This window comes from Hyperolius riggenbachi, chromosome 10 (assembly GCF_040937935.1).
Source record: "Hyperolius riggenbachi isolate aHypRig1 chromosome 10, aHypRig1.pri, whole genome shotgun sequence".
NCBI lineage: Eukaryota > Metazoa > Chordata > Amphibia > Anura > Hyperoliidae > Hyperolius > Hyperolius riggenbachi.
The window spans coordinates 183,158,270-183,184,910 of NC_090655.1; the positions used below are offsets into that span (position 1 = coordinate 183,158,270).

General features: G+C 46.1%; 1 protein-coding gene across 1 annotated transcript; it reads left to right on the forward strand.

The window, feature by feature from the left end:
* Positions 1–16,966: 16,966 nt before the first annotated feature.
* LOC137536162 (uncharacterized) lies at positions 16,967–17,614 on the forward strand (the record flags this gene model as incomplete). Its single annotated transcript, XM_068258249.1, has 1 exon — positions 16,967–17,614. A coding segment is annotated over one exon (648 nt), but the record flags the coding sequence as incomplete, so codon positions are not given.
* Between the last annotated feature and the right edge of the window lie 9,027 nt (positions 17,615–26,641).

A 26,641-nucleotide genomic window follows, 5' to 3' on the forward strand; every position in this document is an offset into this window, starting at 1 on the left:
TGTACTGCTATAAATACTAAATAATAACAACGTGTGTTTGCTGCCAGTGAGGTTGCTATATTCTTGTGTCTCTGGTGATATTGGGGGATCCAATGTCCATGAACTCTGAACTTCCTCTCTGCTCTAAAAGATACACAACAGCATAATAACCTTTAAAGGGAAACATTTCTTTGTTACAACTGATACAAATCCTAAAATAAATTTGCAGTGTGTCTACTTACTGCTTTCATGGAAGCAGACATATTGTTAACATCCTGTGCTTTCAAATGAGCTTATCTGCCTTATCTGCCGTGGCAGTCAGGTGAGTGACACAGGGGAGAGATCAAATTACAACTTGTGATTAGACACAAATGAGGGGGAATTTAAAAGGGCTAAACTCTCTAAATACATACAGGGTGCATTTCTCTCTATCTTCCTTCTGTCCTGTGCAAAAGTTCAGGTCCACTTTAAGGCAGTGCTACTCCAACCACACTGTATTTAATGTTTACGCTAAATAACGTCTACTTGCACAAAAACAGTACTCTTAATCTGATGCTGTCTATGTGTACTGTATATTTACATATATTAGCATTAAAATTCAGGATAAGAAAATGTTCCAAATGCTTCCATGTTGAGTCCTACCCACACCCATAAGATCATCATTTAATTCAGTGAGAAACAGCTGGACTGGGAAAATGCCCTCTTTTTTTAATTTTGTTTAAAGTTCTCTAGACATGACTTAATAGTTCAGGCAAAAATGAGCATCAAGATAAAATCTGCTTTAAATCTATTCACTGATACAAATCTGCTTTAAATCTATTCACTGACTCCAGTTGATGAATAACCATTTCCAGTAGCAGGATCGGGAGTTGCAGTAAATCTGCACTGATTAAACAGCAGGACAGCCGGTGGAGACTTGAGGGATAAACAAGGCAGTAGAAAACATACAGATTGGTGGCTGATGATTTTTTATTGGATATCTGTATCAGAAAGAGCCATGAGGATCACTTGCTCACAATTTTGGGGGATAGCTGCAGCATTTGTAGTTATGCCCCTGTCTTTTGCATTGTTTTTACACACAAACCCGCCCTGCTTGGCTTTTTGGAATGGGGATGCATTGCTGTTCATCACACAGAATGGCACACATCAGTGGCGTAGCTAAAGAGCTGTGGGCCCAGATGTAAGTTTTACAATGGTGCCCCCAAGCACTCTATACATAACAATTGATACGGCGCACCAAAACCTGCCAATGGCAACTACAATATTAGAGGTGCAAGAAGGGGATGGGGAACAGTTTGTTAGATATTACCACTATTCAAAGTATATGTAGAAGTGATTATTATGAGCTCAGGACCAATAAAGAGCTAATATTGCAATTGAGGAAGGGCCCTTCGGGGCCCCTCTGGCCCAAGGGCCCCGATGCGGCCGCTACCTCTGCACCCCCTATTGCTACGCCCCTGGCACGCATCTGCTCCATTGAACATTGCATTGAACACTATTACAGACCTCTGGAGTGGTACAATGTATCAGTGCTGTGATGCATTGTCACTCCAGCATAGTGCGAACTGAGCCTAAAGCCTTGTACACACTCCATATGGTTCTCGTCAGCTGAGGGGGCCAGTGTGGGCTGTCTCTGCCAAGAAACTAGCATGTGTACAGTGGCCCTGATGTGACGGTGAATTATTTGGATTGCTAAAGGCAGGCTGAGGCCATTGTTCTCCTCCTCACCCCTTTCACTCCCACTCCTAATCGTGCACTGCTCTGTCATCCCTCTGCCCCCTTCCATAGCTATAGAACGCATCTATACAGAATGTACTCAGACCCAAACTGCCATCTGAAGGACTGAATCCCAATCCCTGAGGGCAACAGCAAAAGTGCCCATACGCTGGCAGGTGGCCACTAGATTGTGCCCATGATAAGTGTTGAAGCGGTGCCTGAAGCTCACCTGTCCACTGGTGCTCCTCCTGTGTCTTCTCTTTTTCACTACAAGGACTCCTATACCCCGTGATCCGATGGCCCTTGTGCTGCCAGGTAAGGGGCTAGATGCGGGTGGCAACAATGGGGAGGAGACACTGGACACAGCAGGAGGAGTGTACCAGCAGACAGTTGAGCTTAAGCTACACTGCCAACATTCACCACAGGCACAGGAGGAACACATTACACAGGGGTAGACCAGCCAGGGACCCATCAATTGTCTGCAAATTGATTGTCACTGCCACCCGAGCTAGAGCTTTCATGCAAGATCTTTCCAGTATGCTGGGTAAATCGTTTTGATCGATTTTGTCTAGCAATCGATCAAAATTATGATTGGTCAGCCTTGTTGCAGCATTGATCTTTGGCATTTTCGATAAATCATTATGATCACGTATGCCACATATTGACAATGTCAACCAAATAATGTATGGGGACCTCAATTGTGTGTGTGTTCTGGGTTTACAGGACATTTCCCACAGATCATTACTTGAAGAAAAATTCTTAGGCTATGTTTTCAGTGCCCACTGCATTCCCTGTAATAGCAGGACCGTAATGGGAAAACAGGTTATCCGCACATTGCGTCGCATACAATGAAGCATGAAAAAGCAGAAAAGTATGCCTCACTGTCAATGCATGCATGTTGCGTAATGCACTGTATGCAGTGCTTTACGATGTCGCACACTGTTTTTTTGCAACACACTCATTTCACTATGAACTTTGCAGAAGTGATGCATTGCAGTGTGGCAAACTGCATTACAAAGCAGCCAAACTGCAAAGCATCTCTGTGAAAGTAAGATAAAATGTGCAAATGTCATTAATAATTAAACAAAGAGATGCCTTTATTATGTAACTGATAACCACTAATGGGATAGAAGAAAGAAGGTGTTAATTGTTTATAATGACTAGTTTGTGTTTATTTATTTACATTAGCATGTGGTCTCTTTTGACACCATTAAACATTTGAGGGAATAGGTGAAGACAGCATCCATGTTGTTTGTAGCCCACAAGGTCAGAAAAGCTTAATGCTCACAGCTTGGTCATGCCTCTCTCACTTCACCCCAGTTATCTTCAAAGCGTATCAGGTAACAAGATGTAACAAAGAAGGCTAAAAGTGTCTGTTTATATGGCTATGGCTGGGTGTTCAGACAGGATATGAACTGAGCATAACCTAATTTAACCTCATGCTGAATAAGTGATTTAATCTTCTTCTGTTTGTTGCCTTTGGAAGATGATCATTTATTTGCAAGTATTCCTAATTTTCACCTGGGCTTCCAGTTCTGCAAATGTTTTGTGTCAGCATCTGAATTTACCATATTATCTTTATTTTTATTATTATGAATTAATTAAAGACAATGGATGGCAGACATGCAGACTTGTCAGGTGGAAAGGTGGGCAGTCTAAACTTGTGCTTATGCTAGATTCCAGGAAATCAGACAAAATACCAAAAAAAAGTTTTATACATACCTGGGGCTTCCTCAAGCCCCATGCACACAGATCGCTCTCAAGCCGCCGTCCTCCGCTGCCTGCAGCTCCGGTATCGGGTCCTATTAATTCTGGCAGTCGCGACCAGTCTGCGCAAGAGGAAGTGCGCTCTCTATGTACAGTATCTCTCTTTTTTTATTACATCTGGTACACTTTAACTCGACAAAGGTGGCTAAAAACAACTGCTTCTGCCAAGAATCTATCGTGTGTACAGCAGCCCTGATTCCTCCCGCCACAGGCCATTGTAAAACAACTACAGATAAAGACCACCTCTGCTGAGAATCCAGCTTGTATACACAGCGTCCCCTGATGCCTCTGCCAGCAATTAGCCTGGTGTATTGACTTGGCCAAGAAAACTTTCACCACTCGCCCTACCTGCCACATGACGTCACTCACGCAGAGATCCATTAGCCCTCATCCTGCAGACTAGCGAAGTGTCTGTACAGTGTCTGCCCTGCAATGTCGCTCAAAGAGTTGAGTCCTGATCCTTGCCGGGCTTCATGCCTCATACATGTATACAAGGCTTTAGGAGTATTCACTATAAATATGTGTACAAGAATGTAACTGCCGCAAAAAAAAATTGATTGCTGTACACTGGATGAGGTCTACACTCCAGAAATATGCACTCTCAAAGACAACCTCGTCTGGCCTCATCATTCACTCATTACAGCTGACAAGCTGCTTTTCTGATAAAGCAAACATGGAGAATGATGGCAGATTGGCAGCATGGGGAATAAATAACTAAGTAGTAATAGAATACTGCTATAAGGTACAATAGTACACGTGGCAGTTATGTTTCCTCTGAGCAGTGCTGCACCATAAATGCCATCTTGGTGCTGCAGAGCTGTAATGGAAGATCTAACCAATCTTTATCTGTGATAATTTATTACGGACGGAAAATTGCATGGTGTGTACCAGGCATAACATGCAATGCTCATAGACTTGCCAAGGAGAGTGGCATGTCTGCCATTAGGCCAAAAGCTTGCTTATTCTTATTCATTTTTAGTTAGCCAATAAATGGTATCATCCTGATTTAAAACTTCTAGCATTATATTACATGCCAAACCCAATAAAAGGAGAGACCAGATGCCACTGTTGTGTGTCATGACTTTTCATGTCACAATGGTGTGATGTTTTGTGCATAAATAAAGGTTTTGTGTCTTTTTTTTTTCTGTGAATTTCTTTAAAAACAGATTGGTCCTGGGCTGAGGAAAATAAGAAACTAATCAGTGTTTTCAGCTGTTTGTTTTTCACTGGATGTTTTTTACATTTGTCAGTTTTTATACAATTAACAATACAGACACCATTGTTGGCCCCCCTACCCGGGTGGGCTGTAGGCTGGGAGGAGGAACATCAATTAAGCCAGACACACTCCTCAGTAATTGAGATCCCTTCACCACATATCAGTGGTGCTAGAGAGCACAATAGGTAGGCTGTAGCCAGCTGACATTGATTGAATCAGCATGGCACAATTTGGCCTCCTGCAGGATAACTGAGATCAAAGTACTTGTCAGAAGAGTGTTAATTACAGATCTGGTATGTGCAGGAAAGTGAGGGAGTCATTACTGAAGTCCCTATCTCTGTCCTTATACTGGCCTTGTGCAGCCTCCAGGCTATGCTAAGAGGAAATACAGGAGAAAAGGCAAAAACCTGCATATCACATCTAATAAACACATGCTGTGCTGGTGATACACACATGCAAAGTTTTGGGGATTACCGGTATGTTCCTGTTGGTATTCTATATATGGCAGACAAATCCAATAAGAATATCTTAGTTGGTTAAGTCATTGTCACACAATTCCTTTTTTTATGGACTGTAGCTCTATCTTCATGTCACAGGAGGCAATTACTATTCTTCTTATATGTGCAAACTATGACACAGGCGAAGAAGAGACTGCCCAGTTGACCTAAAAATGATGGCTGTATAGAATACAGTAGCTTAATTAGTAATTGAGGCCACGACATAGGGAAAGACAGATATTCAAGTTTAAAAGCCCTAGTTCCTGTCCACTTAAGGACCGGGCTCACTTTCAGAGATCTGTGCTGAGTGGGCTCTCCAGCCCACAGCACAGATCGTGTTTGAGCCAGGGCGGCCAGACTTCCCCCCTTTTTTCCCCACTAGGGGAATGTCCTGCAGGGGGGGTCTGATCGCCGCCGGCTATTGTGGTTCAGCGGGGGGGGGGGGGCTCCTCAAAGCCCCCCTCCGCAGCGTTTTCCGCTCTCCCTCTCCTTACCTCCCTCTCCCTCTTGTTATGGGCGGCACAGGACGGAGTGATCCCTTGCCAATCAGAGGCCGGGGATCGCCGATCTCCTTTACGGCGCTGCTGCGCAGCAGCGCCGTATGATGTAAACAGCGGGGATTTCTTTGCAGACTGTTCACGGAGACACTCTCCGTGAACTGACATGGAAAGATTTCCATGGAAAACCACTAACGACCTGCCGCCGCCTATCGGCGTTAGGCGGTCGTTAAATGGTTTTTAATGCATATAATGTGGAATACACAAAAATTTGCAGTGAAGAAAAAATTGTGAACTCCATGTAAACCATTCTTGTATCATTATTATAACAATGATGATTGATTGCTTGATTATTATCTGGCTGGATTTGCATTGCTTACTATTTGTCCTAATGTTAGACGTAGTCTGTGTTCTTTCCTTATTCCTCCCCATCCTATCATCACCCTCATAAGATTTTCAGGAAGGAGCTGGAAGGGTGCACCATTCATCTTTCCCTCTGAGCACAGAGCTAACCCCACCCACTTCATCTCTGTGCGCCACAGGAGGGAGCAGAGGGAGGAGGTGGGTGTGGTCAGGTGATGTCTTTGTGCAGAGGAAGAAACTCCCGTACCAACAGCTCTACATTCACACACAGGGTTCTAGGTCATGTGACAGACATTTCCAAAGGGAGTTTCTCTGGAACAGCTGCGTCAAATATTAAAATTATGTGAGTCACATAAGGCACAGTCCCCTATTCACCTTTGCAAGCAATGAAAGATGGTGAACTAGAGCTTTAACAGGTGGGTTTATACAGCCTTTATGAATGTACTAATGGTAGAGAAAAGACACAGAATGGGCAGAAAAACTCCCATGGGAGCAGCCCTTGAAACATGGTGGTATTGTGTTTGGGAAGAGGTAGTAAATAATGAAGATAATTGGTTATTGTAGGCAGTAGCTGATTGGTCACTGGCCTTTATAAAGTGTACTTGAGACAGGGGTGGGGAAAAAATTGCTACATACCTGCGGCTTCCTCCAGCCCCCTTCAGACTTTTGGCTCAGTTGGCATCCTCATGTGCTTCCTTGATTTTCTGATAGGGTCCTCTTAAGTTTCTCCAGTTGGGGCCAGTTGGTGTAAGGGCAGTTTGGCGGCACATTTTCGCCAGCATCTTGTTCCCGTCATCAGGAGTGCTTTGCGCAGGTGCAGTATACTCCTGACGACAGGAGCACAATGGGGGAGCGTGTGCATGGCCAAACCACGCATACGCAGTATGCCCCAACTACAGAAACTTCAGAGAACCCTATTGGTGGATAAATGTGGGCCGGTAGGATGGCAAGGGAGCCAAAGGTCTGAAGGAGGGTGAAGAAAGCCCAGGGTATGTATGAATTTTACCCCCACCGCCATCTCAGGTACACTTTAAAGAGGCCAGTGACCAATCTCCTACTGCCTATTGTAACTAATAATCTTCATTATTTACTATCTCTTCCTAAAAGCTTTATTATTGTTACCACAATTCAGGGTAAACTTAAGGCCCATACACACGGCAGATTTTTGCGAACGACGGGTCGTTTGAACGTCTCGTCGTTCAGCCGTCCGCATGCCAAATCGGGCATGTGTACAGACTGTTGTTCGGGTGATAAGCCTGCTTTTGAGCGATCCGCCTGATTTGGCGTGCGGACGACTGAACGACGGGACATTCAAACGACCCGTCGTTTGCAAAAATGTGTGTATGGGCCTTTACACTGCTTTGGATGTTTGTTTAAGAGTAACAACCAGGAATAAAAAATGTTGAGGCAGGGAACACACTTGATTGTTTTCCTGCGCGTTTTCTGCACAGAAAAACTGAGAACTCATGTTAATCAATGTGCTAGTACACACTTACTGTGTTGTTCGTGCGCAAAAAAAAAACTGAAATTCTGCATCATGATTCTGCACATTTTGGCAGTTTTCTGTATCAATTACATCAGCTGCTGTGAAAAAACGCGCGCGTTTTCCTGCATGGAAACACACTAAAGTGTGCAGAAAAAGTATGCAGAAAAACGCGCGCGGAAAACTGAAAGTCAAGTGTGTTCCCTGCCTCAATGTATAGATTTTAATGATCTGCTATTGTGTGGCCACTATGGCAATATGTGGCAATATTTGCATTCCACATTTGTGTAATAGTATGACAAGCTTTTTTTTATTACGGTTGCATGACTGCAGTCATATGAGTGAACCATCAATGAGAAATTAACATTATTTAATAAATCCACTGTATTCAGCATTTGTGGAAGATAAGTTCTTACTGTGCTGCATGCATGTAACTAACAGCACAAACACTAAATAAATGTACAGACATTAGACATCCGAGAGGCAAAATTATTGTTTTTAGCTGTTTTGGTCATAAGTCTGATATTTTCACAGGCCTCCAACATCTTCTCCTTTTGTGAAACCATCAGTGACAAGATGTAAGGGAATTTTTCAGCCTTATCCTCCCTCACAACTGGAAGCTTCTTGCCTCACTTCACTCTCCCCTCTCCATAGGGAAGTGTGTTATTCAGCCAAGTGTGCATGGACTGTCACTGACTGACAGTAGGGCAAAACAATCATGAATGGTTGCTTTAGCCAGCTTTGACCAGTGCCTGTATGGCATTAGGCTCAGTTCACATCATGCCAGTATCAAAATAACATGGATATGCTGTACTGTTCTAGATGCCTGTTGCAGAATGGGCGTAACAGGTCCCACCCCCACGGCCAACTTGCAGAGTAGCACAGTGGAGCACAGTAGATTCCTTGCTCAAGGGCTGGTTGAGTCTATGCGCCTCTTCTTATCACTGCAGTTGGACCCTGTGTTGATACATATGTACAGCTCCCAATGGATATCACTTGACATGTAGGAACACCCAGAGAAGAGGAGCATGGTCCCCTTACGGGTACAGTTAGTTGGGCGAATGATGGCTCACCCTGCTGCTGCTCAAAGTCCCGGCGGCGTTAAATGCTATTCCCCCTCTGAGTCGTAACACCATGGAGGGAGAAGTAATTTGGGGTCTGGCAATTACCAGAACCAGAAATGATTTCAACCACAAAATTGTGTTTGTGTAACTGACCAAACGATTACTATCACAAAGAGTGAGTTCCCTTACAACTCTTAAAGCGGAAGGACAATGACGGACCAGGAGGAGAAATTGGTGAAAAATAACAATTATTTTTATTTGGCAAACAAAGAAATAATGTCCGCTGACATGCAGACCTTCCGACATAAAGAGGACACAAACCCCCAATTGAAGCCCTCACTGTCAAGACCACCCTTACAATAGAGATCACTGAATTAATGAAGTAAAATAATCAACAGATACAGAGTTAAACACTTCTTGTTTCTTGCTTGAAGATCTCGCACCTGAAAAGAAAAAGGTTACTTCCTGAAATAACGATAGAGACTACTACACTTGGACCTTGCCTAAAATTCTTGCACCTGTAAGAAAAACATAGCACATCACACAGCAAATACACAATTCACAATCCTTCCCCAGATCTTTTTCTTTATCTCACTCTCTATAAGTCTATAGCGATACAGTTTTCTCTTTCCTATCTAAATATGTATGCATACATATATGTGGCCAAAAACACCTGAGAGAAACCAAATAGAAAATGGAATAATGCTCCTGGTGGGGTAGATAAGTGGTGACTGACTCTAAGTAGTCCTAAGGGCCCTTTTCCACTAGCAGTGATTGCGATGCTGAATCGCAAAATCGCAAACCACTAATGATTTTCAAATCGCTACGGTTTGCTTTTTAACATAGGAATCGCGGTAGGTCATTTCCACTACCGCAATTAGTTTTTTACTTAATCGCGATCGCGCCACGGAGCGATTATTGCAGCTATTTTGCTATGCAGTGCGTAGCATAGCAAAATCGTGATCGCAAACGCCGGGGAAATTTGTTAACTTTGCTGATTCGCAAACGCTAGCGTTCAGCGCGAACGCTAGCGATTGCTAGTGGAAAAGGGCCCTTACTGTATGGAAATGACTCTAACAGTCTTCAGTTCCTTGCAAAAGTCTTATCTAACCATACAGTGGCTATGAGTTCATATTCACACTAAAGCCACTTATGACCATGGAGCAGGGGTACCCTTTTAAAAGAACTGATGTTGAGTTGCTGATTAAAGATCTTTTCCGAAACGGGTGATAGCTTGTACTAACTTTCCTTTTCTTTATATGTAACACACTCCAAGTCGCCGGTTCAGTAACTCTGAAGTGAGTTTCTTCCCTTATTGTTTCTTTTAACGGTTAAACTCAACAAATATCTGACATTCTTTTTTTTTCTTTCTTTTTCTTTTAGTTATCAAAGTTTTTTTTTTCCTGTATGTCACATATGTAAGTATCAATTCTCTCCTTTTATTACTTCTCACTACAGGTCGGTTTAGGCTCTAAATGCAATTACTTCACTTGCAGAACACACAGAACACAGCAAAAGATTTCCTCACAGGTAAGTTCCTATTTTTCTCTCCATGAATCGATACATTTCTTTCCTAATGTGTTATTCTCTTTTCTCCTCACAGAAAATTAACACTCCAAAAATATTGGCAGGTAAGGCTACTTTCACATTGGGACGTTACAGGCGCACCTTAGAGCATCCTGTAACGCAGCCCAACTCACAGTAATGAAAAATCAATGGGCTGTTCACAGTGCCCACGTTGCGTTACATTGTAACGCTGCATGTTATTTGAAAGTGCAGCAAGCTGTGCGTTCTACGTTAGTCTGTTTGCACATGCTCAGTATTGTGTGTTTTTTTTTTATTTTGAGCCGGAGAGGAGGAGGGGAGAGTCTGCTATTGTTAGCCACATGGCTAATTAATATTCACTGCACTGCAGTGTAGTGATGGGAAGTTCGGCTCGATTCATTGAAAAGAGACGGACTTTCTATCGCTACTGTTCAGAATCGATTCATTGAAAAGAGTCGGACTTCCTATTACTAAGTTCAGTCCTGCTGCTCTGCCTCTGAATCGATTCTGAACAGTAGAGATAGGAAGTCCGGCTGTTTTCAAAAAATCGATTCATTGAAAAGAGCCGGACTTCCCATTACTACTGCAGTGTTTACTTCCTGGAGCAGCCGCTGATTGGCTGGCGGGACCACGTGATGCGGAGTGTTCTGATCACGTGATCCCCGCAGAGTATCAGACAAAAAAGGCGCACCAACAGCCAGGGCTGTGGAGTCGGAGTCGGAGTCGGGGAGTCGGAGTCGGGCAATTTTGGGTGCCTGGAGTCGGAGTCGGGAAAAAATGCACCGACTCCTAATGAATTTGTAACTGTAATTAAAATAGAAAATATGATAAAATGTTCTATTTCTCAGATAATAGTCATTAAAAATAATGTATATATACAGTATATATACAGTAATAGTTGTGCTTAGTCCACAAAAATGAAATAAACCAATCAAAATTAGTTACTTGTGCTGCTTCAATAAAGCAGTCCCCGTATTTTTAAGGTCAGATATACATATCTGATTGTGACTGTATATATGATGTGTACACAGGAATCTCTTATATATACTAAATAACATCTATGCTGTAAGAATAAAGCCTGATGTGTAGCTATGTCACTAATAGAGATGGTCAACGAGATGGAAATAATTCTGCATTGATGCTGATTTATGCAAATGTATGCACTCCCTTTGCTGTTGAAATAAAATAATTTGATATGTTATTAAAATTTGGTTTGGTGATTACAAATTAAAGGGTAACTGAGACGGATGAAAAGTAAAGTTTTATACATACCTGGGGCTTCCTCCAGCCCCCTTCAGGCTAATCAGTCCCTCGCTGTCCACCTCCACCACCTGGATCTTCTGCTATGAGTCCTGGTAATTCAGCCAGTCAGCGCTGTCTGGCCGCATGCCGCTCCCACAGCCAGGAACATTCTGCACCTGCGCAATAGTGCTGCACAGGTGTAGTATGCTCCTGGCGGCGGAGTGTGTGCATGCGCACTACACTTGACTGGCTCAAGTACCTGGACTCATAGCAGAAGATCCAGGTGGTGGAGGAGGACAACGAGGGACTGATTATCCTGAAGGCGGCTGGAGGAAGCCCCAGGTATGTATAAAACTTTAATTTCATCTGTCTCAGGTTTACTTTCTTACACAGTAGTACTATACTCTACATATGCACTCCCCACAGAGCTGCAGGGAATCCACTGAGAATGCTGTGCACATTGAACACAGAGGTGTTGTCTGTTTACAATCTCCTCACATTCTTACATGCACCCACACTTGATAGATGTTCTTTGTTCCGGTTGTACCTTTTACAAGTACTCTTACCAAGGACTAGTTTTAGTCTAAAGGGAATAAATATAGTAGTCTACATATCCTTCTCACTTCAGTTGTCTTGTAAAATTCCTAAGCGTTGGCAGTTAAGAGACGAATTTCATATTACATACTTTTAAAAAACAAAATTGTAATATGCAAATTAGAGGAGTCGGAGTCGTGGAGTCGGAGTCGGTGGAATCCTAAACTGAGGAGTCGGAGTCGGTGGATTTTTGGACCGACTCCACAGCCCTGCCAACAGCCGCACAACGCGGCTCACTCTGGCGTCCACCTCCAACACCACCAGGCGTTGCATTAGGGGTACGTTATGCGACCTTAACGTCCCCTAAAACGCAACGTCTGGGGATTATTCTTGAGGCATAGACACAGCCAATGTGCAGATCAATTGCATTCAAACACAGGCTTATTGGCTTTACTGTGGAGAACAGTTTCAGCAGAACAAGGGAGTGCACACACAACTTCTCTCACTGATCATCTCTGTTGTGCCAGGTAGAAAAAGAAATCACACAGTCGTTGGTTCACAAAAAAAAAAAAAAAAAACAATATACAGTACACTGGTGCTGCTATGAAGACGTTTCTTTTTTTTTCCCTCACACACACACACTGTATATATCAGCTGATATTAGCACAATCACCTAAACTGTAGAGAATTTAGAAGAAGCAGTTTCAGCTGACTTGGTTTGATAGTCTGATTGGTACTTATCCGTTAGCTGGGCGCATCCGGCAGGTGGCGATAATTACATGAAAACTTCACATTAACACAAAAGTGTTAATGTAACCGCTTGTCGGCACTGTTTGAAGTGGTGGCTCGCTATATTAAAACAGTAAGTGAATTGAATGACAAATAAGCCCCCGGCTTTGGCGCTCTCCTCCCCCTTGCCCTCTCTCTCCTATACAATACTAGCAGCCGGCGGGGACATGTGTATCCCCCAGAGTCGTTCGTCGCGGAATCCTGCTTGTTTTATTGCGACGAACGACTCTGTGTCCCCCCCCCCCCCCCCCTCCCAGGGCTGCCAGTGTTCTATAGGAGAGGGTAGGGGGAGAAGAGCGAGACACGAAGCCGGCGGCGTGATCTGTTACATTGCCGCCGGCTTATTTGTCATTCAATTCACTCACTGTAGTGCCGAGAAGCGGTTACATTAACACTTTTGTGTTAATGTTAAGTTATCATGTAAGTAGCGCCACCTGCCGGATGCGCCCCGCTAACGGATAAGTACCGTCTGATTTTTTTGTGTGTTCTTACTATTAGGGAATATTTCTGAGTAATGCTGAAATGTCTTTTTAAATAAACTCCTGTCACTTTCTTTCTGCGTAGTTAGCATTCAGCCGCGGGAACAAACACAAACAAAACCAATACAAGGACTGACAGTATGTATATTACAAGATGTGAACCTGCTGACACAATTGTTTGGCAGTGTGTTTATATACATCAATCAGGGGCATTGATAGCCCCAAAGATCAGTGGCACATGCCCCGGATCTGTTCTGGGGTGCCCCAGATGTCCCCCAGGCAGAGTCAGCTGTGGTGCCTCAATGGCGGGCATGCTGGAAGCTGTGGTGCATCAATTGGGGCTATGCTGGGTGCTGTGGTGCCTCTATGGGCATGATTCACAAAGCAGTGCTAACTGTTAGCACGCTTGTGAAAAGCCCCTTATCACGCCTAAAGTCAGTTTGGGCGTGATAAGTACAGATTGCGCGCAAAGCAAAGGCCGGTTTGCGCGAAACGTTGCATCGCGGTGCGATGAAAACGCAACATTATAGGCGCATCCGGTGCCCCGTTTTTGTCACACCATGATGCGACGTTTCGTGCGCACCAGCCATTGCGAGCGCAAAGTTTTGCGCTTGGGACTTTGCGTGTGATCAGATTTGCAAAACGGTGTTAACCCAGTTAGCACCCTAGGTATCACTCCCAAAGTCTTTTAGGCGTGTTAACTGGGTTAGCGCCGCTTTGTGAATCAAGCCCGATGTGTGCATACTGGGTGCAGTGGTGCCATGCTGGGCGCTGTGATGCTTTTATGGGGGAATGAAGGGAACTGTGGGTCTTCTGTGGGGGCATGCTGGGAGTTGTGGTGCTTTTATGGGGGAATGAAGGGAACTGTGGGTCTTCTGTGGGGGCATGCTGGGAGTTGTGGTGCCTCTATGTGGGCATGGTGGGAGCTTTGAGTCATCAATGGGGGTATGCTGGGTGTTGTCGTGCCTCTATGGGGGCATGTTGGGTGCTGTGGTGCTATGCTGGGCACTGTGATGCCTTTATGCAGCATGCAGGGAGCTGTGGTTATTCTATATGTGGCATGCTGGGAGTTGTGGTGCCTCAATGGGAGGCCCGTGGGAGCATGGGAGGGGGTCCACTAGAAGGTCAGGGATTGTTATAGGGGGTGGACAGATAACCTGGCAGAAAGCCAGACCAGCCAGCACAGAAGCCAGGTAGCTGTACCTAGTTAAGTTTAACCACTTTGAATCCCTTGCTACGCTTATCTACTCCCCACAAAACTTCATCTGAAGCTCAGGGGAGTAGATAGGCGTACTTGTGGTAAACAGTGTGCTGTATGCCCAATAAGCTATCTGATTATGTATATAGGGTATCATTTTAACCGTGACAAGTGAGAAAATAGATTTTGTGTTGTTTGACAACTGAGGGCTAAGTCATGTGATTTTTTTTTTACCGGAAAACTGAATGAAAAGCAATAAAACTGTTATTTTCATGTACTCTATACCCCTAAATAAATACTTGTAAAAAAAAAACAAAAGTGACAGCATTGAAAAGAGAATACATAGTTACCCTAGGGACTTAGCTTTTAAAATATGTATGCCATGAGAGTGTATTACTGTAAATCATGAAGATAAGGGCGTTTAATTACTGATAGAGTCCAATGAGAAAACAAAAAACACAAACCAGAAACTAATATATTATCGCCATACATTGTACTAGGAACATTATTTAAATGTTGAGATAACCAGGACAAATTAGCAAATACAATGTGTGGGTTTTACCTATGGTAACATTGTTTATTTGAAAACTATAGTGGATGGAAATGGAGAAATAGTGTATTTTTTCTTTTTTTTCCTCATTTTTCCCTTTAAAATGCACAGATAATAACATAATTACTAAAAGCAAATATCACCCTCACAAAGCATAATTTGTGGCAAAAAAACAAGATTTAGATCATTTACATCTGATGAGTAGCAATAAAGTTATTGGTGAATGAATGGGAGGAGCGCTGAAATGTTAAAATTGCTCTGGTTTTTAAGCAAAAAACCCTTTGGTGCTGAAGTGGTGACACTGCTTATTTATATGATATGAAACGCAACACAAACAATGTACATAGTGTGAACACACCCTTAGGCTACTTGCACACCAAGACGTTGCGTTAGGTGCTAGGTTAAGGTCGCATAACGTGCACCTAACGCAAGGCCTGGTGCTCTTCGATGTGGACGTCAGAGTGAGCCGCGTTGTGCAGCTCACTCTGGCGTCCGTGATGCCGTGATGCGTACTCTTGGACGCATGCGGCATCACGTGGTCCCGACGGCCAATCGCCGCACAGAGCGGCCGCACCAGGAAGTAAACACTGCACGTCACAAAGTGCAGTAAATATTAATTAGCCATGTGCCTGGCCGCTCTCCGCTCCTCCCCAACATGACTGAGCATGTGTTAACAGTCTAACGCGGCTTAAGCCGCTGTAACGCTATAGTATGGTGCACTTTCGGAAGAACGTGCAGCGTTACATATAACGCAACGTGGGCAGTGTGAACAGCCCACTTGTGTTACATTGCTGTGCGTTGGGGGAGCGTTACAGGCTGCACTAACGTGCGCCTGTAACGTCTTAGTGTGGAAGCAGCCTTAACCTCTTCTGACCGCAGGTTTATTTTCACTTTACGGACCAGAGCAATTTTCAAATTTCAGTGCAGCTCCCGTTTATTCGGCCATAATTTCATCACTACTTATCAAACCTGGATGATCTATAGATTACTTATTGGGTGATATATTTTTTTTTGTGATCTATGCATTTTAAAGGGAATGGTAAGGAAAAAAATAAAAAAATACATTATTTCTCCATTTTCATGATTAATAAAATAAACAGTTTTCCTGTAGATAAACCCACACATTTTATTTGCCTAATTATCCTGGTTATCACAATATTATCACAATATTTAAATTGTGTCCCTAGTACTCAATGCTACTGTGCAGTTGCAGCCATGATCGCACAACCCGATATTAAGGGGGCTCATGAGCGGCGGGGGACCCAGAGAACAGCATAGGAAGCCTCTGGAGGATCCAGAGGTTTCCCTCTCCTTAGCATTTGCTTTGTAAATTAGTGACGTCTCAGGTTCGATCATGCTGAATGTAGCAGGGGTTATAGTTCTTAACCACTTGAGGACCCACCCTTTACCCCCCCTTAAGGACCAGCACTGTTTTAGCTGATCTGTGCTGGGTGGGCTGTGCAGCCCCCAGCACAGATCAGGGTGCAGGCAGAGCGACCAGATCGCCCCTCTTTTTTCCCCACTAGGGGGATGATGTGCTGGGGGGGTCTGATCGCTCCTGCCTGCCTGGGTGTTGCGGGGGGGGGCACCTCAAAGCCCCCCTCCGCGGCGAAATTCCCCCCTCCCTCTCCTCCCTCCCTTCCCCGGAGATCCGAGGCTGCCCAGGAACGGATCTGTCCTGTGCAGCCTCTAACAGGCTCCTGCCTGTCATGTGACAGTAGTGGTGCTCAAATACCCCTTTTCAAAATTCGAGTTAGGTCGAATTCGAATAGTAAATTATTCGAGATCAGTCGAATATTCGAGTCGAATAATTTTTACTATTCGATTCGACCTCGTAATTCGAGCTCACTATTCGAGTCGGTATTCGAGCTCATTATTCGAGCTGACTATTCGAAATGGCCTTAAATAGCTTCCAACACTTGTTTTGAGGGTGAATGATGCAAGAAACCTCTTTTTTTCCAAGTAACAACAGCAAGTGATTATGTGGGGATGTTCCTTTAAAAAAAAAAAGTTGAAAAGAGAAGTTGTGTCCAGAAATTTGTTCAGTACTGTATATACTTCTTCTTCTTCTTCTTTATCTTCTATATCTTCTTCTTCTTCTTCTATATCTTCTTCTTCTATATCTTCTTCTTTTATATTGTCTTCTTCTTCTTCATCTTCTTCATCATCATCTTCTTCTTCTTCATCTTCTTTTTCTTCATCTTCTTCATCTTCTTTTTCTTCATCTTCTTCATCTTCTTCTTCATCTTCTTCATCTTCTTCATCTTCTTCTTCTTCTTCTTCTTCTACATCTACTTCATCTTCAACTTCTTCATCTTCTTCTTCTTCATCATCTTCTTCATCATCTTCATCTTCTTCATCTTCTTCATCTTCTTCTTCTTCATCATCTTCATCTTCTTCTTCATCTTCTTCTTCTTCATCATCTTCATCTTCTTCTTCTTCATCTTCTTCATCTTCATCTTCTTCATCATCTTCTTCTTCTTCTTCTTCATCTTCTTCATCTTCTTCTTCATCTTCTTCTTCTTCTTCATCTTCTTCTTCTTCTTCATCTTCTTCATCTTCATCTTCTTCATCTTCTTCATCTTCTTCATCATCCTTATCTTCTTCTTCATCTTCTTCTTCTTCATCATCTTCATCTTCTTCTTCTTCATCTTCTTCTTCTTCATCATCTTCTTCTTCTTCATCTTCTTCATCTTCTTCTATATCGTCTTCTTCTTCACTTATTTCTCTTTTCAAATTTTTTTTTTTAAAGAAATGCAGCTATTTTTGAGCGTAACAAATAGCTGGTGGCGCACGCATGTTGGAAGCGCCATTGTATGTGCTCCCTGGCAGTGGAAACACACAGACAGCAGGAGGTAAATTCAGCAGCAGGAGGAGGAGGATGAGTGTGTGGCAGCAGGCAGTCAATGAGGCAGGCAGCGTGACATAATAGCCCTGGTACCTAGCGGTGATACCAGGGCTGTAAATAAACACAGCAGGCAGGAGGTCCCAGACAGCGGTCGTGCAGCCCACATTGTGTCCAATACACAACTGGGACAACACAGTTTTCAACCCGGGCACCTCAGAAAAACTAAACCTTTTTTTTTTTTTTTTTTTATGGTTTTGTAGTTTTGGTTTTACAACCAATTACACAGATATAGCTATTTTTTGACGTAATAGCTGGTGGCAGAGTGGCAGCAGAAGGTAAATCTGTGTACCCTGGCGTTGGCAAACACAGACAGACAGACAGCAGCAGCAGCAGGAGGAATGGAGGAGTAATGTGAGCAGCTATTGTTTGACGTAATAGCTGGTGGCAGAGTGGCAGCAGAAGGTAAATCTGTGTACCCTGGCGTTGGGAAACACAGACAGACAGCAGCATCAGCAGGAGGAATGGAGGAGTAGTGTGAGTGTGGCAGCAGGCAGGCAGCGTGACATAATAGCCCTGGTACCTAGCGGTGATACCAGGGCTGTAAATAAACACAGCAGGCAGGAGGTCCCAGACAGCGGTCGTGTAGCCCACATTGTGTCCAATACACAACTGGGACAACACAGTTTTCAACCCGGGCACCTCAGAAAAATTAAACCTTTTTTTTTTTTTTATGGTTTTGTAGTTTTGGTTTTACAACCAATTACACAGATATAGCTATTTTTTTGACGTAATAGCTGGTGGCAGAGTGGCAGCAGAAGGTAAATCTGTGTACCCTGGCGTTGGGAAACACAGACAGACAGCAGCATCAGCAGGAGGAATGGAGGAGTAGTGTGAGTGTGGCAGCAGGCAGGCAGCGTGACATAATAGCCCTGGTACCTAGCGGTGATACCAGGCCGTAAATGAACACAACAGGAGGTCCCAGACAGCGGTCGTGCAGCCCACATCGTGTCCAATACACAACTAGGACAACACAGTTTTCAACCCGGGCACCTCAGAAAAATTAAACCTTTTTTTTTTTTATGGTTTTGTAGTTTTGGTTTTACAACCAATTACACAGATATAGCTATTTTTTGACGTAATAGCTGGTGGCAGAGTGGCAGCAGAAGGTAAATCTGTGTACCCTGGCAGTGGGAAACACAGACAGACAGCAGAAGGGCAGTACACAGCAGCCCACTGTAGGTGTAAAATGTGTGGCTGCAGGCGACGTAATAGTCAAAGTGAACCAGGCTGGCTTAGTGAGCAGGAGCCAGGAGGTGGTAAAGGGTGGTAAGGCACATTAACGATGGTTCTTAGCCAGTTCATGTCCCCCTCTCGCCGACAACAGGGGCCAGGAACTCGCCTTCCACCCACGCCTGGTTCATCTTGAGAAACGTCAGTCTGTCCACAGACTTGTGAGACAGACGTGAGCGTTTCTCGGTGACCACACCACCAGCTGCACTGAAGCAGCGCTCGGACAGCACGCTGGAAGGGGGGCAGGACAGCACTTCCAGGGCGTACTGCGCCAGCTTGCTCCAGATCTCCAGGCGCTTGACCCAATACTCCATGGGATCAACAGGGGCATCGCTGTCAAGCCCGCTGTAGGACCCCATGTAGTCAGCCACCATGCGGGTCAGGCGCTGGCTGTGACCGGTGGAGGATGCTGCTGCATGCACCTCCTCTCTAGTCACTGCTGCCGGAGCCTCTACAGTCCTGTAGAGCTCGTGGCTGAGAGACAGCAGGTCTGTGGGGCGTTTGCTGCTGGATGCAGGCACCTGCTGCTGCCTCTGTGCTGGCTGCTGGACAGTGGGGGTGGAAGGCTGGGGGAAGGCTTCCTCCAAGCGCTCAACAAGGGCCTGCTGCAAGCTCCTTATTTGTTGCGCTGGGTCTCCTCCTGCAGGCGGCAGGAACTGGCTCAACTTCCCCTTGAGGCGTGGGTCCAACATCATGCTGATCCAGATGTCCTCCCTCTGCTTCATCTGGATCACCCTGGGGTCTCTGCGCAGGCACGTCAGCATGTGCGCTGCCATTGGGAAGAGGCGGGCCACGTCTGCTGGCACATCGACGGCAGTGCTGCTGTCCTCATCCTCCTCCTCTGCCTCGTCAGCCTCATCCTCTCTCCACCCCCGCACCAACTCAGCTGCACTGTGCTGATCCCCCTCATCAGCAGCAAGGTCAGGGACCTCCACCAAGTCCTCCTCCTCCTCCCCCTCAGAGGTGGACTGTGCAGCTGCTTGCCGCTCCTGCTGGTCCAAGGCTGCCGCTCCCTGTTCCAGCAAAGCATCGAGGGCCCTGTTCAGCAGACAAACCAGGGGCACCCACTCGCAGACCATAGCATGGTCCCTGCTCACCATGTTAGTGGCCTGCAGAAAGGGAGCCAGCACTAAGCACACCTGCTGCATGTGCCTCCAGTCATCATCGGGGACGATGGATGGGATGTTGCTGGTCTTGTCCCTTCTCTGAGCGGCGGAAACAGTGGCCAGGGCAAGGTACTGTTTGACAGCGCGCTTCTGTTCAACCAGACGCTCCAACATCGCCAGGGTGGAGTTCCAGCGAGTCGGAACGTCAAGGATCAGCCGATGGCGTGGCAGATCCAGCTCCTTTTGCACGTCTTCCAGGCTCGCACAGGCTGCAGCCGAGCGCCGGAAGTGACGCACAACGTTCCTTGCCGTTTCCAGCAGTTCGCCCATCCCCTGGTAGGTGCGCAAGAACTTCTGCACCACCAGGTTCAGCACGTGGGCAAGACAGGGGATGTGGGTCAGGTTTCCCCTGTCTATTGCGGCAACCAGATTGGCCCCATTGTCGGCCACCACCTCTCCGACTCTGAGGCCTCTGGGGGTCAGCCAAATCCTCTCCTGCTCCTGGAGTTTGGCCAACACATGGGTTGCCGTCAGCTTGGTCTTCCCAAGGCTGACCAAGTGCAGCAGCGCTTGGCAGTGGCGGGCCTTCACGCTGCTGCTGAGGCGGGGGGTTTGGCCAGGTGTGCCGGAGGATGGCAGAGGATCGGAGGAACCTGCTGCAGTTCCCCTGACCCTGCGGGGTGGCACCACCCACTGTGTTGCTGCTGCTGCTGTGCCCGCTGCTGCTCTCCCATCCTCACCCCCTTCCACCAAGCTGACCCAGTGGACAGTGAAGGACAGGTAGCGGCCTGTCCCGAAGCGGCTGCTCCAGGAGTCCATGGTGACGTGGACCCTTTCACCAACCGCGTGCTCCAGCCCTCGCTCCACATTGGCCATCACAAAGCGGTGCAGTGCAGGAATGGCCTTGCGGGAGAAAAAGTGTCTGCTGGGGAGCTGCCAGTCTGGGGCTGCGCAAGCAAGCAGCGCACGAATGTCGCTCCCCTCCTGCACGAGCGTGTACGGCAGGAGTTGGGAGCACATGGCCCGTGCCAGCAAGCCGTTCAGCTGCCGCACGCGACGGCTGCTGGGAGGCAGAGCCCTAACCACCCCCTGGAAGGACTCGCTCAAAAGGCTCTGGCGTGGCCTTTTGCTGGCACGGGAATCAGCAGACACAGCGGAGGAGGCCACTGAGGACTGGCTGCCAGAACAGGCCTCAGTGTCGGCGGCAGGAGTTGCAGAGGGGGGAGGAGCAGTGCGTTTCCGCACTCCTGCTGGTGCTGCTGGAGGAGCAGGAGGGCGGGTGGCTGCTGTTGCTGCTGCTGCTGAAGGCTGTGCAGTGATGGGTGTGGTGCCACTGCCAGCACCAGATGCCTTCAGCCTCTGGAACTCCTGATGCTGGTGGAAATGTTTCGCAGCAAGGTGGTTGATGAGCGAGCTGGTGCAGAACTTTAAGGGGTCTGCACCTCTGCTCAACTTCCGCTGACAGTGGTTGCAAGTGGCGTACTTGCTGTACACTGTGGGCATGGTGAAAAAGCGCCAGATTGGTGACAGAAACATCCCCCTACGGCATGGAAGCGCTGCTGCCTGTCTCCCTGTGGTGGTTTGGGGGGGGGCTTGGGGGGCTTGGGTGCGGCTGGTGGTGGTACTGGCAGATGCTGCTGCTGCTGCTGCTGAGCCTGAGACACCAGCAGGCTGTGGGACCTGCCTACTGCTGCTGCCAATGCTTGCAATGATGCGCCTCCTTGCAAGGCCCACAAGAGCATCCTCCTCCTCCTCCTCAGAGCTGCTGAGGACGACATCCCCTGGAGGTGGTGGCACCCAGTCTCTGTCTGTCACCGGGTCATCAACATCCTCCCCCTCCTGAAACATGTCCTGCTGGGATGAGGACCCCCCAAACTCCTCTCCTGATGCATGGATGGGCTGCTTGACTGTCGCCACAGTCTTGCTGTCCAATCCCTCATCCCCCAAAGTGCCCATCAGCATCTCCTCCTCAAGATCGCCAACAACAGCAGACAATTTACTCATGATGCCTGGGGTCAAAAGACTGCTGAATGACAGGTCGGCGAGTGACGGTGAACTGGCCTCCTCCCCAGACCCTGCTGGGCGGCTGCTGCGAACAGGGGTGGTGGTGGTGGTGGTGAGGGTGGAGGCCTCAGATGCAGAGCTGATGGCGGGCTGCTCATCCTCCGTCATGAGTTGCACCACAGTGTCTGCATGCTTTTCCTCAATGGGACGTTTCCGACCCGGCTGGAGGAAAATCGGAGCAGGTGCTACACGCTGCTGCTGCTGTGTCTCTGCAGCGTGAGTTGCAGATGCTCCTGCTGGGCGGCGCCCAAGGCGTCCACGGCCAGTGGCTATGGGAGGAATGTTAGCCACTGACGCTGCTGCTGCTGCTGCGGAACTGTGCATGGTGGCGCGCCCGCGCCCGCGGCTTGCCACAATGCTGCTCCCTCTCCTCCTGATTCCCTTGCTGCCCTTCCCCTTGCCCAAACCGCGCTGGCTGCCACTTCCAGACATCTTCGATGTTTTGGGCGTATAGACAAAAGTTTTTTAAAAGGGCGGGTGAAAAGTGGGGTACTTTAATGGAGTGGGTTGGTGGGTGAGGTGACTGAGTGAGTGTCCCTAGTACAGTAAGTAAGTAGTAACAGTCAGGAAGTACAACTACCAGTTACAACTTACAATAATCAGTAGTAATCACAAGTAAATTTAGTGTGTGTACACTGCAGACAGTGAGTGCACGCACGCGCAAACACGCGCAGGAGCTAGCCTATGAACAGTGACTGAGTGAGTGTCCCTAGTACAGTAAGTAAGTAAGTAGTAACAGTCAGTAAGTACAACTAACTAATTACAATAATCAATCAGTTATCAGAAGGAAATAGAGTGTGTGTAGTGTGTACACAGACAGTGAGTGCACACACGCAGGAGCTAGTAGCCTATGAACAGTGACTGAGTGTCCTAGACTCCTAGTACAGTAAGTAGCAACAGTAAGTACAACTAATTACAATAATCAATCAGTTATCAGAAGGAAATAGAGTGTGTGTAGTGTGTACACAGACAGTGAGTGCACACACGCAGGAGCTAGTAGCCTATGAACAGTGACTGAGTGTCCGAGACTCCTAGTACAGTAAGTAGTAACAGTAAGTACAACTAACTAATTACAATAATCAATCAGTTATCAGAAGGAAATAGAGTGTGTGTAGTGTGTACACAGACAGTGAGTGCACACACGCAGGAGCTAGTAGCCTATGAACAGTGACTGAGTGTCCTAGACTCCTAGTACAGTAAGTAGTAACAGTAAGTACAACTAACTAATTACAATAATCAATCAGTTATCAGAAGGAAATAGAGTGTGTGTAGTGTGTACACAGACAGTGAGTGCACACACGCAGGAGCTAGTAGCCTATGAACAGTGACTGAGTGTCCTAGACTCCTAGTACAGTAAGTAGTAACAGTAAGTACAACTAACTAATTACAATAATCAATCAGTTATCAGAAGGAAATAGAGTGTGTGTAGTGTGTACACAGACAGTGAGTGCACACACGCAGGAGCTAGTAGCCTATGAACAGTGACTGAGTGTCCGAGACTCCTAGTACAGTAAGTAGTAACAGTGAGTACAACTAACTAATTACAATATTCAATTACAATAATCAATCAGTTATCAGAACTTGGAAATAGAGTGTGTGTAGTGTGTACACAGACAGTGAGTGCACACACGCAGGAGCAGCTAGTAGCCTATGAACAGTGACAGTGAGTGTCCTAGTACAGTTACAGTATATAACTACAATACTAATACAATCAGTAGTAAAGGACAGCAGAAATACTGGTATAGATGAGAGAAATAAACAGAGGACAGGAGGACAGCTGCCCACACAGGCAGGCCCTGAGGCCTAAAGCTGTAAGCCTGCAGCAGCTGGCCTGTCTCTATGTAACACAAAAGCTACTAACTAAAATACAATGTCTAACTAACTAACAACAATATAGGTGTGTATAGGAGGTGTATGTGAGCAAAAACGCTAGGTAAATGACCACAATAAAGCTCTTGCTAAGCCAAAGCACAAAGGAGCAACTCTCTCTCTATGCAAGTCTCAGGCAAGGACGGAGAAACGTAACATGGCGGCCGCTATTTATAGGGTAGGGGCTGGCCAGGGTCCCCCTCTGTGATTGGCTGCCGTCAGAGGGCCTGGGAGCCCTCTGATTGGCTCTAAGGACATCAATCTGGGCTATGACGCTATTCGAGCTCGGTACCGAGCTCGAATAGCGCCGTTTGCTCGAATAGCTCGAGTAGTGAATGGGCTATTCGAGTGTACGCGAATAGCCCATTCGAATAGCTGCAGCTATTCGGAGCTCGAATACCGAGCTCGAATAGCTGGAAAAGAGCTCGAATATTCGAGCTACTCGAATATTCGAGCTCTGCTGAGCACCACTGTGTGACAGCAATCCCCGGCCGCTGATTGGCCGGGGATCGCTGATCTGGTACAACGCTGCTACTGTTAGCAGCGTTGTACGAATGTAAACAAAGCGGATTATTTCCGCTTGTGTTTACATTTAGCCTGCGAGCCGCGATCGGCGGCCCGCAGGCTAATCACGGAGCCCCCCGCCGTGAATTGACAGGAAGCAGCCGCTCGCGCGAGCGTCTGCTTCCTGATTGATTAGCCTGCAGCCGGCGACGCAGAACTGCGTCGCTGGTCCTGCAGCTGCCACTTTGCCGACGCGCGGTATGAGTGCGCGGTCGGCAAGTGGTTAACATGACTGCATTTTAAAAAAGTGAATTTAGACTCACTTCAGAGTCTCTTTAAAGGGGGCTTAGATGCTTTCCTTGCATTGAAAGACTTCCATGGCTATAATTACTAGGTAATGCCCGGTAGTGTTGATCCAGGGTTTTCATCTGATTGCCATCTGGAATCAAGAAGGATTTTTTTTCCCTTTTGGGGCTAATTGGACCATGCTTTGTAAGGGTTTTTCGCTTTCCTCTGGATCAACAAGGATATGTGAGGGTGCAGGCTGGTGTTATACTTTATTTTCTGGTTGTACTCGGTTGACATATGTCTTTTTTTCAACCTAAATAACTATGTACATTGCTGCCCATAATTATTCATATCCCTGATAAATTTTGACTTAAAGTTACTTTTATTCAACCAGCAAGTAATTTTTTGACGGAAAATTACATAGGTGTATCCCAAAAGATAATAAGACGATGTACAAGACTCATTATTGTGGAAAAAAACATTTCTCAGGTTTCATTTATATTTGAGCAAAAAGTGTCCCGTCCAAAATTATTCATACCCTTCTCAAAAATCAATAGAAACGCCTTAATTAGCTATTACAACAATCAAACCCTTCCTATAATTGCAGACCAGCTTTTTGCATGTCTCCACAGGTATTTTTGCCCATTCATCTTTAGCAATGAGCTCCAAATCTTTCAGGTTGGAGGGTCTTCTTGCCATCACTCTAATTTATTTCCCAAGATTCTCAATTAGATTCAAGTCAGGACTCTGTCTGGACCACTCCAAAACGTTAATGTTGTTGTCTGCTAACATTTTCTTCACAACTTTTGTTGTGTGTTTTGGGTCGTAGTCATGCTGAAAAAATGTCCATTGGTGGCCAAGGCCAAGTTTCTCTGCAGACTACCTGATGTTGTCGTTGAGAATCCTCATGTATTACTCTTTTTTTCATAGTGCCGTTTACTATGATTAGATTCCCTGGTTCAGTGATTAAAAAAACAACCCCAAAGCATTAGGTTCGTACCACCATGTTTGACAGTGGGGATGGTGTTCTTTGGGTTGAAGGCTTCTCCTTTTTTATGCCAAATGAAGGAAATTGTGACTAAACAATTCCATTTTTGTTTCACAGAAGACCAGAAGTCTTCTTTCTTGTCCAGATGAGCATTTGCCAAGGCCAAGCGAGCTTTTGTGTGCCTTATCTGAAGAAGTGGTGTCCTCCTTGTTTTCCATCCATGGAACCCAGCAGTGTGCAGTGTCCGTTGGATTGTCTGCCTTGAGACATTGCCACCAGCAGAGCCCAGATTCACCAGGATGGCCTTGGTGGTGATCCTTGGATTCTTTATCACTAGAGATGGCCCGAACCTCCGATTTTCGGTTCGCGAACCTCCCGTGAAAGTTCTGTTTGTGCGTACTTTCGCGAACCACAATAGACTTCAATGGGGAGGCGAAATTGGAAAACTAGAAAAATGTATGCTGGCCACAAGTGATGGAAAAGGTGTTTCAAGGGTTCTAACACTTGGAGGGGGGCATGGCGGAGTGGGATAGACGCCAAAAGTCCCAGGGAAAAATCTGGATTTGATGCAAAGCAGTGTTTTAAGGGCCGAAATGAGATGACACCACTTGCCTTTCAACATCACGGCACAGTTTGGGTATCGCCTTTTTTGAGAAATAATTGCATATCTTCCACTGCGGTGTGGGGATTTGCTTTTGTGTGCTGCTTTCCCTCAGGTGGTCATCCCATTGCAGTTTGTGCTTTGTAATCACGTGCCTTCGTAAG